The sequence below is a fragment of the Tetrao urogallus genome, assembly GCF_951394365.1.
Source record: "Tetrao urogallus genome assembly, chromosome: 15".
In the NCBI taxonomy this organism is placed as follows: Eukaryota; Metazoa; Chordata; class Aves; order Galliformes; family Phasianidae; genus Tetrao; species Tetrao urogallus.
In genome coordinates this window covers 796207-813483 of record NC_136828.1, presented here as the reverse complement: position 1 = coordinate 813483, position 17277 = coordinate 796207, and the positions used below count along the sequence as shown (strand labels likewise).

General features: G+C 48.6%; 1 protein-coding gene across 1 annotated transcript; it reads left to right on the top strand.

Moving 5' to 3' along the window:
- Positions 1–6447: 6447 nt before the first annotated feature.
- CCNF (cyclin F) lies at positions 6448–16313 on the top strand (the record flags this gene model as incomplete). The annotated part of the gene is made up of 17 exons (XM_079543065.1): positions 6448–6463; positions 6525–6679; positions 7084–7190; positions 8057–8124; positions 8904–9094; positions 9426–9479; positions 9975–10079; positions 10588–10665; positions 11092–11243; positions 11910–12074; positions 12750–12873; positions 13216–13396; positions 13813–13900; positions 14411–14510; positions 14823–14953; positions 15129–15298; positions 15847–16313. The coding sequence occupies 17 exons, from the start codon at positions 6448–6450 to the stop codon at positions 16311–16313; spliced, it is 2352 nt and encodes a 783-aa protein (XP_079399191.1).
- Between the last annotated feature and the right edge of the window lie 964 nt (positions 16314–17277).

The following is a 17277-nucleotide window of genomic DNA, read 5'->3' as shown; positions in this document are numbered from 1 at the left end:
GAAGGAAAGGGCAGTGGGCTTTCTGACAGCCTCCCGGCTGATTCTCCCAGTAGCAGGGAATCTCACTGCGCTTCTTCTGAAGAGAGAGAGAAAGGAAGGGTCATGGAAACAGGCAGAGGAGGTTTGCAGAGAGATGCAGCGCTGCAGGTCGTGCCTGAGAGAAGTGGAGAGCTCATCTTTAGGCAAGCACTCACATCAATTTTTGTGTGTCTGAGCCTGCAGTTGCTGCTGGAACAGCGACCCTGCATCCACAGCTTGCAGACCTCTTCACTCCCCAGAGCCGCTTCGCAGTGACGGAAGGGACAGCTGTCTCCCTGCAAGCAAAAGGAACATAAGAGCACAGCCTGAAAGACGTCCGTGCTGTCGGCCCAGGTTGGTAGCACGGAGCACACAATGCCTCTGCTGATGAAGGCAACGCATCGCCAGCAGGTCTCCCCCTGCTCCAGCCCTTCCTCTTCAAAGCGAGGAAAGGAAGAAAATCCAGGCAAAAGACACCCAACCATACCTTAAAGCAGACAGAGTTGAAATAGAAGTGGCAGTCGACTCCTTTCTGAGGCATGGGGAACTTCTTGGAGCAAGGTTGGGCTGTCTCCAAAGGAATTCCCCGCTCTTGGAAAGAGGCGGCTGCACTCTGGGACTGCTTGGACCCAAGATCACCTTTCAGAGTGGAACCCTAAGGAAAGAGTCAACAAGGGAAGAATCATGAGGAATAAGCATTTTCGCAGCTTTCTTTGTTTATGTGACTCTCGAGGAGTCTCAGAAGCAGCAGGTTGCAAGAACTGTGCCAAGTCTAGATCCAACTTGTGTCTAACTGCCACGACTTCTCCCAGCAAGCACTGTCCTCCGTCTCACCACCAGTTATACACCTAGCAGCACGCATTTTGCGCTCCTGACATGAAAATGACTCCCTTCATCTTCTCCTCTTGCTGCAGCTGCAATGGATGCACTGGTACGACTCCCACGTTTGACAAACCTACAGTTCTGGCTTACCAGGCACAGCTGCAGTCTTCCCTTTGCCTTTCCAGCTCACACTCCAGCCCAATGGCTGAGCAGCACCGTCAGCGACAGCGGGCAGCACCCGTCAGCCACCACCACTCTCACTGCCAGCCAGGACGAGAGCTTACGCAGCGTGTCCACACTGCTGCGCAGCGCTCACGGCTGTGGCACTCACTGGTGGCAGCCACGGCCCCAGCCCAGTGCTTGTGATGTCACCGTGCCTGTGATGTCACTGGACAGTGCATGTCCCCAGCTGAGCACCCGGCTCTCCACCGTGACTTCAGTGGGGTTCTGTTAAAAATGTGCTGGATACGGCACAGCCAGCGCTCCGTGGGTCATTAAAGCACAAGTTGCACTGCATCAAGTCTGTGCTCTTCTTCCTTTGTCCTGTCTGAGGTGAAGGCTGGGGCCCAGCAGCAGTTTTGTAGTGGCAAAGCTGTGTGGCAATGGTCACAGCTTGACTTGAGGCAGTGATTGAGCACCTGGTGGGAAGGCAGGGCAGCTCAGGTGCACACAAACTCTTCCCAGACATCACTGAAGGGGTGGCAGTGGAGGCAAGGGTGTCTGAGTGGAGATCCCTGCTACCTGAGGCCTTCCAAGGCTCAGCAGCTTTTTTCCTTTCTTTCTGTGTCCACAGCTGCTGCACTTGGGCAAATCCTCCCTTGCTGCAGCCTCGGACTTTGCCACCCTGTTGTTACTGCTGCACTTTCCATTGCACTGTAGCGTTACACAGGGGAGTGACGGCAATTCGTCATCCTCACCCAAACGTGTGCCACAATCTCTCAGAGAATCAATTTCCCCTGGAAACAGCCATTGGGAAGGGCCTCGTTTGAGCTGGGAACTCCTCCCCAGCCCAGCTTTTCGGCTGAGACTCCTTCCAGCCACCATGCAGCACCAAGCCCAGCTCACCTCTTGGTCCAGGTCAGTCCAGGCTGTGCCCAGGTCACATGATGATCCTTGCCACAAAACGCTCAGAGCTCAGTCTCTGTGTGCCACTCGCTCACTAGAGCACCAGCTCTGCTCGCCAGGGAGGGCCGAGCCCTGCCGCCCCAGCAACGACTGTGACCTCACCATGGTTCCGCATCACTCCTGAGCTTTCATTCTAAGCAAAGGAAGCAGACACCTCCTAGATCCAAATTCTAAGAGACCGACACAGGGGTCACCCAGTGGGGTTATTGGAAGTAAGATAACAGAAAAATTCAGGTGACTCTTGTGCAGCCATCTTGGGTCACCCTCTTGCTCAGGCACCGCACGATTGCACCCAGGAGATGTTGCCTCCAGCTTGAAGGCTGGAAGGATTTGGGCTTCCAAACAATCAGCAAGCATTTGGATGAGCCAGCCCTCTGGTTTTATAAGGACAGACACATCCTGCTTGGGAAGCCGGCCTGGCGAAGGCAGAATAGCTCTGGCCGTGGGCCGCAGCACTCCACTGCCAGGCGCCGCTCAAACTCCTGGGTTGCATTTCCTCCTAGGCTCCTGCGCACGCTCTGGGTCTCCTGCAGCTTTCTTTTACACGGAAGCCCAAGGCTGTGTCACCACCTCCTATTGCAGTCTTGGGGAGTCAGCTGCAACCCTCCAGCCAGTATGGGGTCATGGGTTTGTAGATGGGATGAGGAGATCCCGGACACCCCTTTTATGGGAACCTTGGGAAGCCAGCTCGGCAACGGCAGAATAGCTCTGGCCGTGGGCAACAGCACTCCATGGCCAGGCGCCTCAGGGGCAGGTGGACAGAGCTCCCACCCTCCTGGAGGGGTGGCATCAGGGGGTCAGTGCAGTGAGAAACTTTCCTGGTCTTGGAAATAAGGCACAGTGCAGAAGAAATGCAATTTGTTGGTCACAACTTAAAAAAAGAAAAGTGCAGTGTTATACTGGCTTTCTGCAGGCAGCATGATCTGTGTAGAAATTCAATGAACATATCGTTCTCCATAGAGAGGCAATAAACAGCCAAATTGTACAGCAGCCAATGTCGATACTCGGTCATTTTTCCCTGTCCCTCCAAATGTTCATCTCACACCCTTCCTTTTCGCTGACAGAAAAGCCCTCAGTCAGCTGGACTGACTATATTGTGAGAAAATCTTGCACGAAGCTCCCCAGACATTTTTTTTCAGACCCATTGTAGGTATAGAGGTTTGTTGCAGGAAGGAGTCTTTGGTTCAGAGAAAGATGGTAGGACTAAGTCTTCAGCTTCCAGAAGAGCAAAACACTGGACTGAAGGATGCTTATCTGCCTTTCAATAGTATTTCCATTGTCTTCAGTGGGGAAATAAGATACCCAAATCTAGGAGAATCCCTAAGACAGGTCTTGGATCATGGTCACCCCTCTGCAACATTCCCTCTGTGGAGATAAAGCTGACCTGTAGAGGGTTAGATAGCAACATTATCTGAAGACCTCCTTTTGGAAAGACACGGGTGATTACACCGAGGACATTACTAATTATTGTAATGAAAATAAATGAATACAAGCCTTATGAGGAGCGGTTGAGAGAGCTGGGGTCGTTCTGTCTGGAGGAGAGGAAGCTCAGGGGTGACCTTGTTGCTCTCTTCAACTACCTGAAGGGGAGTTGTGGTGAGGTGGGAGTTGGCCTCTTCTCCCAAGTAACTAGCAATAGGACTGGAGGGAACGGCCCCAAGTTGCACAAGGGGAGATTCAGGTTGGACGTTAGGAAATACCTCTATTCCATAGAGTGGTGAGGCTGAGGCACAGGCTGCTCAGGGGGGTGGGGGAATCACTGTTCCTGGACGTGTTCAAGAAACAGGTAGATGTTGAATTGAGGGACGTGGTTTAGTGGGAAACATTGGTGATAGGTGAATGGTTGGACTGGATCATCTCAGAGGTCTTTTCCAACCTTGATGATTCTATGATTCTATGATATAAACAAAGCCAGGCTGCAGGCAAAGCCCTACAGTACAGAAAAAAGGAACTCTAAAGCCTATGACGCTTCTGAGGTGAGAGGGAATAACAAGCTTGAAGCGGTTGTTAACAAAGATGAGTCTTTTTTTGGTTTCCTTTATTATTCTCCCCACCTATTCTGTCCTATTAAACTGTTTTTGTCTCTACATGTGAGTTTTGCCTTTCTCTGGTCTTTCTCCCCCATTTCGCTGTGACAGAACAGCAGTGCAGTGCTGGGCTCCTCTTCACTGCTGCAGTTCTTAACCCTGGTCAGGTTCTGCAGCAGTAAAGAGGAGACACTTGTGCTCTTTTCCCCCAGCAGAGGGCTGATGATCTTGGAGGTCTTTTCCAGCCTCATCAAATCCGTGATAAAGCCAGTAGGAAATTTGACCTTGTTTTGGTGAAACTAATGCATCGGCCTGGTTCGATGGCGGTGAAGTGAGATGTCAGGGTGTTCGTCATCAGGGTGTTTGTCAGGACTTCGTGGAATTTGACTCCTCGTGCTTCATCCTTGAAAATGGTTGTTCACAGCTTGTGTGTGCGTGTGTGAGAAAGCGATGATGTGAATAAGGTGTGACTGTGAAGGAGGGGTATTTCTCTCTGCTAAGAGAGGTCACAGACGTGATCAGATCTTTGAGCTGGATACCTGGCAGCAACCCCATGCGTTCCACGTGGAAACCTGCAGGTAACAGAGCTGCAAACGTGACATGAAAACAGAGAAACGGAGCCGTAAGTAGACCAGAATTATTATTTTTTTTTAATCTTCAAACCTATTTTCAGATTCCTTTGTGACACTTAGAGAAGTAGGAGGCAATCGGGCAGGAACACGTGCATCTGAGCCCTTTGGCTGCAGGAGCAGTGAGACAGACTGTGTTCAGGTGCCGTCCTGAGTGACGTGGTTGGTGGGTGGACAGCTGGACTGGATGATACTGCAGATCTTTTCCAACCTGGGAAGATTAGGCCGTCGTGAGCCACTCTTAAAAGCGATGTGTGTGGAAACCGAGGAAAATGTCCCTGCACGTTTTGAGGCAAAAGATAAAAGCATCCTATCGCGACTCCAGTACTTGCTGTGAGGCGAAATCCCGGAGGCAGGAGATGGCGCCACGGCAACAGCGCCCCCGTGAGGGGGCAGCGGGAAGGGCTCGCGCTCCGCACGCATGCGCCGTGGCCGCCGTGCGCGTGAACCGCCAACCGCCCCAATTCGAATTCGCATCCTCGTCGTCCAATCGCGGCCCGCGGGGCGGGAACGGCCCCACCTCCCGTCATCCTCCCGACCAATCAGACGGCGCGCCGTGTTTAAAAAGAAGTGCGCGCGGCCGGTAGGCGTCGCTCAGCGGATTTCGGTCCGCGGCGGAGGGGCGGAGCTGTGGCCGCCCCGCGGAGGCGCCGCTTGAGCTCGGCCGGGGCGGAGTCAGCCTCACGCTCCTTCTCTGACCCGCGCTGAGCGCCGAGGGGGCGCGGCCTCGTGCGGTTATCGCCGCCCCTCGGTCGGAGCCGGTCCGGGTGCGGCGGTCGCTGCGTGCGCTCGGTCCGCGAGGAGCGCCACGATGAAGGCGGGCGGTGAGTGCGGGCCGCGCGGCTCTCCTGCCTTCCTTCCCTGCCTTTCCCCCTCGGCTCCGCGCGGGTCCCTCTGAGGGCAGCCCGGGAGGCTGCGGGGCCGCGGCGGGGCGGGCAGCTCGGATGGCGGCGGGGCGGGGGAGGTCGGAGCGCGGCGGCGGTTCGCCCCGGGCCGCGGCGGGCGGAGATGCGGCCGTGCCCGCTCCGTGCCGGCCGCCGCCGCTCCCTGCGAGGCCGTGAGCTTTCCTGGGCGATGGGCGAGAGGCGTTGAGCGCCTCCGCCGGAAGGTCGCAGCGAGGGGAAACGCCACGGAGCGGCGGCGACCGCCTACGGACGGTCCGGTCCCTCCGTGCCCCGTTCGGCTCGTCGTTTGGCTTCCCGGTGTTCGTTTGCTGAATCGCGGCGGGGTTTGGGGCTCCCGAGTGCAGGCGGAGCTCGGGCGGCCGCAGCCCTGTGCCGTCCCAACGGATGGATGGATGAAGGGGCTTCGGGCTTTCTGCCTTCTGCCGGCGTTACTCCTGTGCTCCTCCTGGCTTCGCCTCGTCTCTGAGCTCGTTTGCTTCTCCCGGTCGATGTGTCCAGGGCAAACTCCCAGCTAGGAGCGGTGGTGCAGGCGGTCCCCTGGTCTGTGGGAGCTGCCAGATGCTGGAACGGGCTCTGAGGGCTCTGCCGGGAGCAGCTCCTGCAGAGATGGGCTTTGGACTCGGGTGCTTAACGGGCCTTACCTTCCTAATCTCTTCGGTCGCGGTTCAAGGACTGTTATCTATTGACAAGGAGGAGTTGGAGCGTGGGGGAGGTTCGTGCAGTTGCAGCAGTGACAGCTGAACAAAACGCAGCCGAATGATGGGGTCAGAGCAGGGCTGTGCTGTGATGGGTGTGCGGCGTCCCTTCTGGGCACCTTGCTTCAGCTGCCTGAACTGAACGAGTCGCTTCTGCATGGTTTGGCCTTACAGCGTTCTGTGCTGAGTTGCTGTGGTTGGTGTGCTTGAAGAACTGTCCTCTGCGATGAAACTTGCCTTCTGTATGCACCTTTTTTCCCTTACTGTTCTGTCACTAACCGAGGTGGTGTTTTTGTTTTCCAGTGGTTCACTGCCGCTGTTCCAGATGTTTCTCTTTCCCTGCCAAGCGAAGGATAAGAAAACGGCCCCGCGTCTTGACGTTGCTGAGTCTGCCCGAGGATGTTCTGCTCCATGTTCTGAAAGGCCTTCCTGCTGAGGACATCCTCTCGCTCAGAGCGGTGAGTGCTGGCCCCTCCTGCAGTGCAGGGACTTATTTCTGCCCCTGGGAGCCAGAACTGCATGCAGGAATGCCTGCATCCGCAGAGACATGAGGAGAGCCACAAAGTACATGCAGTAGATGGGTGTCTGCTGCGCCGACAGCTAGATTTCTCACTCCTCTAGCCTGAAAGACTCGCAGCAGTATTTGTGTGTTTTGTGTGAGTTTTCTATGGGACTTGTCCTTCTGGATCAGTGTGACGGGAAAAGTGAATTTGGTTTGGCATCTCTTGCTGTAGTGATGGTTAGGCAGGAAAAGTTACAATGAACTTGTGATTAGTTACCTATCTAAAATTGGATCGCAAACTATTTTTCTGTTGGTTCCTTTATTTTAACAATTATTTTATGCTCCCCTCCTACATTGCAGGTACACTCCCATCTTAAATACCTCGTAGATGATCATGCCAGTGTTTGGGCATGTGCAAGTTTTGAAGATGTATGGCCTTCTCCAAAAACTCTGAAGGTGTTTGAAAGGTGAGCTTCAAAGGAATGCTGGTGCTTAAAGTTGTAGAGGAGGGCATCTAATGCTACACCTACAATCCCTATCAGTCTCACTGTCAGTGGTGAAGCTGACTGTCCTTATTTGTAGAAGTCTGCACACAGTGGTGAGGGTAGCTGACTTTGTGTCGAAACTGCAAATAACAATGGCTGTTTTGTTAATTGGAGCAGGGCCTACAGCATACATGGAAGCTATTACTCTGAGGGCATTACTGCTCCTGGTTTGAACATAACACATGAACTGAAATCTGTTACTGGTGCTTCCATATGAACAAGTGAGATCAAAGAGCACAGTCCTAAGTCTTGGTTTTTTTTTGTTGTTGTTTTTTGTTTTTTTTTCTCAAACCAATGTAGTAAAAAAAAGTGTCAACTTCAGTATTAAAGCATGTGGAAAAGGAGAACGCATTTTATCTGTCTGATTTGAAGGATATGGGTTGACTTAAATGTCATGCTAATTGTTCTGCTTCTAACTATTGTGCTTGCTATGATTCATGTATTATCTACTTTGTGAAGAAGCTGCTATCTGAAAATAGATCTGTGAGGGAGGAGCGCAGGGACTGAGGCATGTCCTTGAGGGTGCAAGTACCTAAGCCTGCTTTCTTGCATTGGGATGTTGCATGGGACTGGGAAGTGATTCCTGTCAGATTGTCCTGGACGGATGTATGAAAGTACTGCAGCAAGAAGAGCCGAATCATAACTCACGTGTAACTCCTGTAGTGAAATCAGGTGTGCTTGTGATCAGCAAACAACAAATTCAGAGTGAGGCCTTCACTGCAGTAACTTGTCTAATGTGGAAGCATCTATTGACTTCACCCTGAAGTATCTTCTCTGTTCCCATTCAGGGCTGCTGAAAGAGGCAACTTTGAAGCTGCTGTGAAGCTGGGGATAGCGTACCTGTACAATGAAGGCTGTAAGTATGCAAGCTTTACTTGGATCCCTGAGGAAAATGGCACAATTGAAAGATACACAGATCAGCTGATGGCTTAATTATAGATACAGATCAGACTAATTGTCTCAGTTTTTACTGGTTGCCTACAAAGCTTTTCTTTTGAATACTGATGGTTCTGTGCTCAGATTCTAGAGCAGTGATGTGCAGAAGTCTGCTCTCCTCAGTGTGTGTTAGGTTTCATTTGCTGTCATGCCTCTTCAGCTTTGTCTTTCAGTGTACCTTAAGAACTGGGCAGCACATAGCTAGGTGTTCAGTGATAGCCTGGCACACAGGGCTTCTGGAACTCCCAGATGTGCCCATGCATAGCTTTTGGACTTGCACTGAGAGGTAATCTTTTGTAAACTTCCAACTGAGCTCTGCTACATCCCTGGTGTGCTGGGTGAATCAGAAGGGACTGATGGCTGACAGGAGGAGCCTCCTTGCTGAAGGTGACTTGCCCAGCACTCTGTGCAGTGCCAGGAGTTAGCAAATGAGCTCTGCTTTGAGTGTTGGTATTTGTAAGGTTAAATTTGTAAAATACTTCTCCCAGGCTTAGGATCTAATTGTAGTAAGACTTTTTTTTTTTTTTTTTTTTTTTTTTTTTTTTTTTTTTTTTTTTTTTTCTCTCCTCCTTTTGCCAGCTCCATGACTTGTAAAGCTTTATGGAGTTCAATCTTTTCCTGGGGTTACGCTGTTCTCTCTTGGCTGCCAACACCCTGTTGTGGATAAACTGTAACCTATTTTGGACTCTTGTTGTGCAGTGTCCATCTCTGACGAGGGCCGTGCAGAAGTGAACGGATTGAAGGCGTCTCATTTCTTCAGTCTGGCGGAGCGGCTGAACAGCGCAGCCCCCTTCATCTGGCTCTTTATTCGTCCTCCCTGGTCCTTGACTGGAAGCTGTTGTAAAGCTGTGGTCTATGAGAGTCTCAAAGCAGAGTGTCAACTGGACAAAGTAAGATTGCTTTCTGCCTTTGACTTTAAGATAAGCTGGGAACTGCACTGAGCCCCTTTAGAGAAATTATTTTGCTTCCCCAAGGAGCTCCTGTTCTCCCACTGCTTAAATAACTGTGGATTGATCGTTTTAATGAATTTGCTGCCAAACTACAGTGTGTGGTTGGAGAGGCACGTGCTGTCTGTTCTGAGGCATTCAGTACCGTCCCAAAGATGACAAAGAAAAGCAGAGGGGGAAGAATGGAAGGCCAACCCAATTTTAGTCTGGAATACCTAGCAAAAATTGCTGTTCTTTGTTTGTCTTCATCAGTGTTTTGTCTTGTTTTTTTCAGGCTCAGAAAGGATCTATTCTGTACTGCTTGGCAAAGGTCTTGAGCCTCTTTGAGGTGAGCAGTGTTTCTGATTTGTGTGTTTGGGGATTTTGAAAATGACTTCTTTGCTAATGTGGTAATGATAATACGACTGGGTTTGTATTCCTCAAGTGGCCTAAGGTATTTCTACTCTTATGCATTTTACTTTCTGGTTGTTTTAAGGAATGTGGTCAACTTGTTCAATTCCAGAAACAGTAAAATTAATTTTGGCTCGATCATGGGTTTGCTGTGTGGTCAGGTCTTAAAGAGGGCCTTTCCTTCCTAATACGAACCAAAAGCAACCAGATGCAAATGGCCTTCAGCAGAATGCAGGTTAGAAAGCTTCCCTATAGCTGAGGGAAACCTCTGTTCTCAGCCAGAATCTTTTAAATGCTGAGTGGGTGTTGGAGCAGCCCCTGCAGCGTGGGGGGGCTCACAACTTCTGCAGTTTATGGTACAGAGTCTTCTGTAGTTTCTGAAGCATTAAGTTTGGCTGGGCAGCATAAATACCATCATGCCTTTTGTCCTTAGGATGAAGAAAAAAGAAAAGAGTCTCTTGAAATGTTTGAGGAGTCTTCGAAGCAGGGTTGTTTAAATAGCTCCTACCTCCTTTGGGAAAATAACAGGAAGGTTGCTGTAAGTAACTTTCCTTTTTTCTTCTCTCAAAGCATTTTCATTATGTCTGGACCTTTTATCACATGCAAGGGACGTACTTGATTCATTTTCCTCAGATCTTACCTTCTTCACAATGAAGAAGAGCACTGAAAACACTCAGAAATGAGCTCTTGGTGTTTGAAGCTAGCAAGTCTACATGCCTTTGTAGCAGAGGTGTAAGCAGTTCTTTGACAGTGACTACTAAAGGCATAGGTACTGCTGGTCAGGCTGCTCCCTCGTGAGCAGGGAGGCTGCCTGCCTTGTCACTAATTTTGCAAAGCTCATATATGGGAATCCTGGGTGACCCATCTCATTTCTTCTAAGACCTTGGGCAAGAACTGAAGAAAGCTTCTTAACAGTATTGTAGCTCTGATGATGAGGAACAGACTGGTTGTGGAACAATAGATGTACCTACAGGCTGTGTTTTTTCTCTTCTGTTTCTTAAGTAAAGGTGATGGTATTTGAAATCTGTCCATATTGTTCTCTGTAGATGTTAGACCCTGGCAGATACCTCCAGAGTCTCAGGAAGCTACGGGACTATGCAGCAAAGGGATGCTGGGATGCACAGGTATGTTTTTCTGGTTGTGTTGCTTTTTTTTTTTTTTTTTTTTTTTCTTTTTCTCCTGGGGAATTTAGCTGCTTTTTCTCTATGCTGTCACTGTAGACTTAAGCTTCTCCTTTCAGAAACATGGTCAGAATTGCTGAGTGATATCTTTGTGTGCATATCTATTCTTCACAAATAGCTCTTGAAAAATGCTGTACTTCCTTGGTGTGATCCAAGGATTGAACTAGTGACAGAAAAGCCTGTCCCCGAATAACATGTGCAGTGTTCAGCATTCAAGCTAGACTAAGAACCAATTCTACTAGCAGTTCTTCCAAGTATTTTTCTATTGTTCACTGTTTCCACCAGGAAAATTACAGGACCATTCTCTACTGCTTTAATTTGCATTTGGTAAAAGTCCTTTTCTGTGCATGTTTTTTTCCTCTACTACAGATAGCGTTAGCCAAGGCTTGTGGAAATGGAAACCAACTAGGATTAGAAGCAAAATCTTCCAGTGAAATGGTGGCTCAGTTGTTTCAAGCCTCCCGTCCTATCAGCAAGCAAAATATCTTCACTGTGCAGAAAAAAATAAATGAAACAATGAGGTAAAAACTCACATCCAGAAGTGAGGTCACACAACAGGAATCGCTGCTTATTTCTGTTTGCATCAGTGAAGGGGGGAACATATCTAGAATGAGGCCTGTTGGCAGTTAAACTCTTCACCTTTACCCCTCTGCAGTGTGCAATCACAGAAAGGGGTGACACTTGCAAAGGAACAGAAACCTCATTTCATGTCCAAGTAAAGAAGTGAATGCAGGAGTGTGAGGTTGGGGGAGGGGGGGGTCTTTTCTGGACTGTAAATACTTTGTGTTTGTTAAGATTGACAGTTTCCCACAGATCTGGAGGCACTGCTGGACTTTCTGGTATTGTAGTTGGTTGCTCTCTGGTTTTCTTAGGTGGCCTTTGGACTCCTAATTGATGCACCTCACCCCATTTCTTGTGTGAGTGCACATTACTTGTCTGTGAAGTGAAATCAGAAGCTGACTTACAACTTGAGATGACCACTGACCCTTCAGAGCATAACTGGCTCAAATCCTTATCTTGGTGCCACGTGTTGGTTTTCTGAAAACATCACCTCCTCCTTTTGTTGGATTTCCTAATTTGGAACTTCTGAGTGGAGAAGGGATTCAGATGAGCAGGCACAGGGAGGGTGTTCAGCACGACTCTGGATGGCTTTTAACTGGGCAGTTATGTTTCCCTTTGCCGTGTAGGTACATCCTGGTTGACTGGCTGGTGGAAGTGGCAACCATGAAAGACTTCTCTTGCCTATGCCTTCACATGACGGTGGGCTGTGTGGACCGTTACCTGAGGCTGAGACCTGTGCCCCGGTATCAACTCCAGCTCCTGGGAATAGCCTGCATGGTCATTTGCACACGGTAGGAGTTCTGACTGATAGTGGGGGTGGTTATTGGGGATTTTCAAACTCATCTGTGCAGCTCAAGCTTGTTTTTCCTCCAGTACTGGAAAGAACCCTCTGCACTAACTGCTGCTTGAACTGTTTTCACGTACAAACGCTTCCAGGCACTGCAAATTGACATATAATATTTCTCAAACATGTCTTTAATACAGAAATAACTCCACAGTAGCAGTTAAGTTTAAGCTTTCCATTCCACTGAGAACTGAAGTATTTCATTCTCATACTCATGTTAGCATGAGAAACCCTGTATAAGGAACAGCAGTATTGTTCCCTAGTTCCATCTGTTATGCTCAGATGAACAGTGTGGTGTGTTGGAGAACTATTCTTCTCTGTTAGTTACCTCAATGTCTTGCACTGTAACTAGGAGAGGTTCCATAAGTGAAGAATTAGGGATGTTTTAGTTGGTAGTTCTAGCATAAAGGTAAAAACAAACAAGGAGCTGCTGTTCCTTCTTTCACAGCTTGTACCTGACTGACGAAGTTTAACCTTAAAAATCTTTGTGAGGTTTAAAAACCCTGCAGAGTTTAGCCCCTTGGTTATCTTATCTATTATTTACTGGCCACAAAAAATGGTGCATAGGTACACAAACAGTCTTTATTCTTGGGCTAACTGTTAATTATACTTGATATTGCAGTTTTATCAGCAAAGAGATCTTGACAATACGGGAGGCTGTGTGGCTAACGGACAACACATACAAATATGAAGACCTGGTGAGAATGATGGGTGAGATCATCTCTGCCCTGGAAGGAAAGATAAGGGTGAGTTTGGGAAGCGGATGGGCAATTTTATCCCTGGGGCTGCAGTTGAAGTGGATCTTTTGAATAAAAAGAACAAAGTTGTATTGTAAATGTTCCCTGTGGAGACTGCACATTTAAGAGCATGCAGATACCAAACCATCTGCCTTCCTGTAGAGATTAAAACTTGAGTTTCTTAAGGCATGTTCAGAGATCATTTATTGTTTCACTGGGGAGTATTTCAGTGTTAGCATAGAATTTAAAATAATACTTGGTAATGAAAGCAGTGTCTTGTGAGAACAACTGTGGTCTAAATACTTGGTGCTTGAGTTGTGTTGCCAACCTCTGTTCTCCTTTGTGCATTAGATACCTACTGTTGTGGACTACAAAGAAGTGCTGTCAAACATAGTCTCACTGGAGAGAAGAACTCTTCACCTTTACAGCTTCATTTGTGAGCTGTCTCTCCTAAACACGAGCCTTTTCGTGTACTCCCCAGCTCGGCTGGCTGCTGCAGCACTGCTGCTGGCTAAGATCCTGCATGGCCACGGTAAGGAGCAGCCCGTTCAGTGGAGCTGCAGCAAAGTGCATCAGGCTGCCTTGTCCCTTCAGGGAGCCTCTGTGGGCAAGGTGCCCCAACCACCCTGGGGAGTGTGGGAGGGGGGAAAGGTGTAATACGTGAGAATGGAGTTGAGTTTGGTCTGTAGCAATGCAATAACGTGAGCCCTGCATTTAAATGAGACTGAAGGGTTTTGCCCTTATCTATGCAGTAGAATTCTACTTAGGCGTAGCTTCCATTTCTCAAGTAAGCCTATCCTAGAAGCAAATTCTGAACTTCATCTGTGTGCAGGCAAAAGCTCCTAAAGATTGTCACCACACAGGCAGAATCTTTACCCCATTAACAGCTCTGTCTGACTATAGAACTTGCGAGCTCTGTGAAATGGTAATGCCTGTTCCCTCCTCCAGCACATCCCTGGACCAGCCAGCTGTCTGAGTGCACTGGGTTCTCTCTTGAAGACCTGTTGCCGTGTGTGCTGCGCCTTCACCAAAAATGGTAAAACTTGGGGAACTCTTCTGGGAGTGTTTTTGTATTCTGGCTCTCGTAGCCCTGCTGGAAGTCCTTCCAAAGGGAGGAGGTGGCTTTAGCAAACTGCTTTACTCCCCCTACCCCAGGGCACTGACATCTAGGGGCTGCTTCAGTGACGGCTGTTGTGTTTGTCTTGCCTGGCAGTGGCCCTGGGTTACAGAAGCCCTGGTGCTCCCCAAGCCCAGCAGGTTTCAGCTTGCCAGCATCACTGTTTTCAGGTGACTGTGACCAGCTTTTTGATGAGCTCCAGAAGGAGTTCAGTAGCAAAAGTAATTCATTTCTGAAAGGCTGGAAGTCAAATATCTCAAGAAACAGAAAAGGAATTGGATGCTTGCATGCTTAGCAGCTCTGTTGAAATGCCAGTTTCCTCGGCACAGAGCTGAGGCAGACAGAGGGAAGGTGCTTACATGGCCAGAATTTGCTAACAGTGTTCTATATAATCCATTCTAAGATTAAAGCCCTGGTCTTTCTTTCCAGTTTCCATGATGAGGTCCCTAAGGATTACAGGCAGGTGTCTTTAACCGCAGTGAGACAGAGATTTGAAGATGAGCGATACGATGAAGTAGGCAAAGAAAAGGTGGGTTTGTTCTTTTGTTTGCTGAAGTCTGACACCTAGAGCAGAAGCTACTATGTGGCGGGGTGTTCAAAACTTCCAGTAAGTGGAAGTGAATTTTAACTTCAGGTTTTGGAAGTAGAGAATGGCTGGGTAAGGTTGGGGCTTCTAAATTTTGTCTGCTGGGAATCTAACTGCTGTGGTTGAACAGCAGTTCTAGGAAGGACTCAGCAGGATAGCTTTCTCCTGGAAAGAAATAAAGATAAATAAGGATAAAATATCTGCTTCCTGGCAGAGGGAATCACATGGTCTAATTCTTAACCCTTTGTTTTTCAGGTGATGAGCTACAGCCAGCTCTGTTCACTGCTGGGTGTGAAGCAGGAGGACCCGAAACCCAGTCCCCTGCACACAAATGTCATAGAAATTAAAGCTTTCTTTAGCTCTCCCTCTGGAAAGAGATCTAAAAGGTGAGTATAACCCATGGCTGTAAAGGTCTGTGAAGACTTGCGTGAGCCTTTCGTCCTCTCTGGCATCCTGAGCTTCCATTCCTTCTGCCATTACCTTGGCCTGACATCTCTATTAGAAGAGCTGGAGAAGCAGAGTTGGCTTTTAATGTGTGACTTCTGGATGTTCTTGCTACAGGAGGAGGGAAGACAGCACTCAGGATGACAGGGGCAGCCTAGTGACTACACCTACAGCTGAGCTATCCACCCAGGAAGAAAGTCTTCTGGACAGCTTCCTGGACTGGAGTTTAGATTCCTGCTCTGGTTATGAAGGTGATCAAGAAAGCGAAGGCGAGAGAGATGGAGATGGTAAGGCTTTTAGTCTTATTTAAAAAAACAAACAAACAAAAACACATAAGAGAACCTGAAAACCCGCCTTTTTATTTTTACATAAAACTCCTTCTGGGAGCACCAGAAGAGCCTAAACTTTCCTAAGAGCAGCTGGGGAAACTCTCCTTCTCCCCCCAGTGGTTATAGTTGTTAAACTTTTAGGAGTACATTTCTTCTCTTCACTGCTTCAGAACTTAAGGATTTTGCAGCCACTCAGCATTTCAAAGAGTGTTTTCAGATGCTGCTACAGCATAACCAGCCTTGAATGGGTCGCACTGTAGGCAGTGTTGGAACGCTGTCAGCTGTTTGTTTTATTGACACGCAGGCTCTGGCCTTTCATTTTCCAAGTTGGGCAGTACCTCTCCAAACAGGGCGAGAGGGAAATATTAAATTACTTTAATGAGGGCAAATTCCACCCTTACCCTCCCCTCTCGACAAGGTTTACACTTGCACTTCTTTTCTCTGCTCGACTGTTAGCTTGGTGTTGCCCAAATTCTGACTGGCCTTTTCCTTCTCTCATCCCTCAGTCACCAGTCCCAGTGGAATCCTGGATGTGACAGTGGTGTACATGGATCCAGCAGAGCACTGCTGTCAGGACTCCAGTGATGAGGACAGCCTCTCTGTCGAGTGTCCTGGGCACGCAGCACCGCCGAGGAAGGCCAGGACTCCAGATGAAACTCACAGAGTTTTTTCAGCCTGTGTTGCCTCAAGAAATCCCAGCTGTGAAGGGAGCTCAGGCTACTCTTCTGTCAGTGGTGCCAGTCCTACATCTTCCGTGGAAGGCAGCTGCGGAATACCTCTCAAACCTACCTCAGCACTGTCTGGTGGCAGTGCCATGAACAAGGAGCCGTGCCTGCCCCCCTACCTGGAATCACGTTTGCCATCAGTGCATGCTAGAGCTGGTGATAGGAATTCTGCCCGAAGGCAAGTCAAGCGCAAAAACCTGGCAGAACACAGTGAAGAAAGGGTGAACTTGGGCTTCTTAAGCCTCTGATTTCATGCTTTCTAGGTTTTCTGGAAACAGCATTTCTGTCATAGTTGTACAGGAATGATAGTCAATAATTGTCAATACCTCCAGAAAGAGCCCTTTCCCTTAACTTTGCCTATTCCTACCACATTCTGTAAGCCTGTCTCTTAATTCTGTATCTCACTTCTGGCCTTTTTCCATCCTTGATAACTGCGTTTTTAAAAGTATTTCCTATTTTCTGATTCTCTACAAGTTTCATAGACTGAGAGGGAGGTTAACTTTATGGCTTGTGTCATACCTCGCCAACTATTCCTTGAGAATGACCTTGTCCTCTCCCTTGCTTCACTGTGAGGCCTGGCACCATGAAAGAAAGGAATTTGCTTTGGTCACAAAGTTACTGGATGTAACACTATGCTTGAAGTTGGTAGACCTCCATGCGGTTATGATGCATTTTAATTTTAGCCAGGTACTGTTTCAAGTCAGCCGGTGCTTCCCTCTTCTATGTATATATCTTCTGCTGCACTGACGTAAGGTTTTTATCGATACAGTCAAGAGGTAAATGAAGGCTCATTGCAGGTCTGAGCTTTTTTTTTTTAACCTACCTCTCATGGTTTTAAAAACCCTATTTGACTCAGGCCTCAGTTGCCATGTGTTCCTTCCCTGAAATGTTATCCTCCTGTGCCTTAATGCTTCACTGCCCAATGCTACAGTACTGTGAACTGTTAGCCCATGCTGCAGCAGTGTGGTTTAACTGCCACCTCCAGTCCGTGGCCCACCTTCACTGCCTGTTTTCCTTGCTATTTCCATGAACGTGGCCTTCAGTAAAGCACACCTCACTTAAACACTAGAAGCAGGCAGCAATGCAGTAAGGGCAAACTGTCTGAAAGCCCTAATTTAAGCCTTGCAACTGCATCCTAGTCCGCAAGGGGAGCATATGCTTTCATTAAAATTGCAATCTTCTGTACTGTATCAAGTAGGGCTGTGAAGGAAC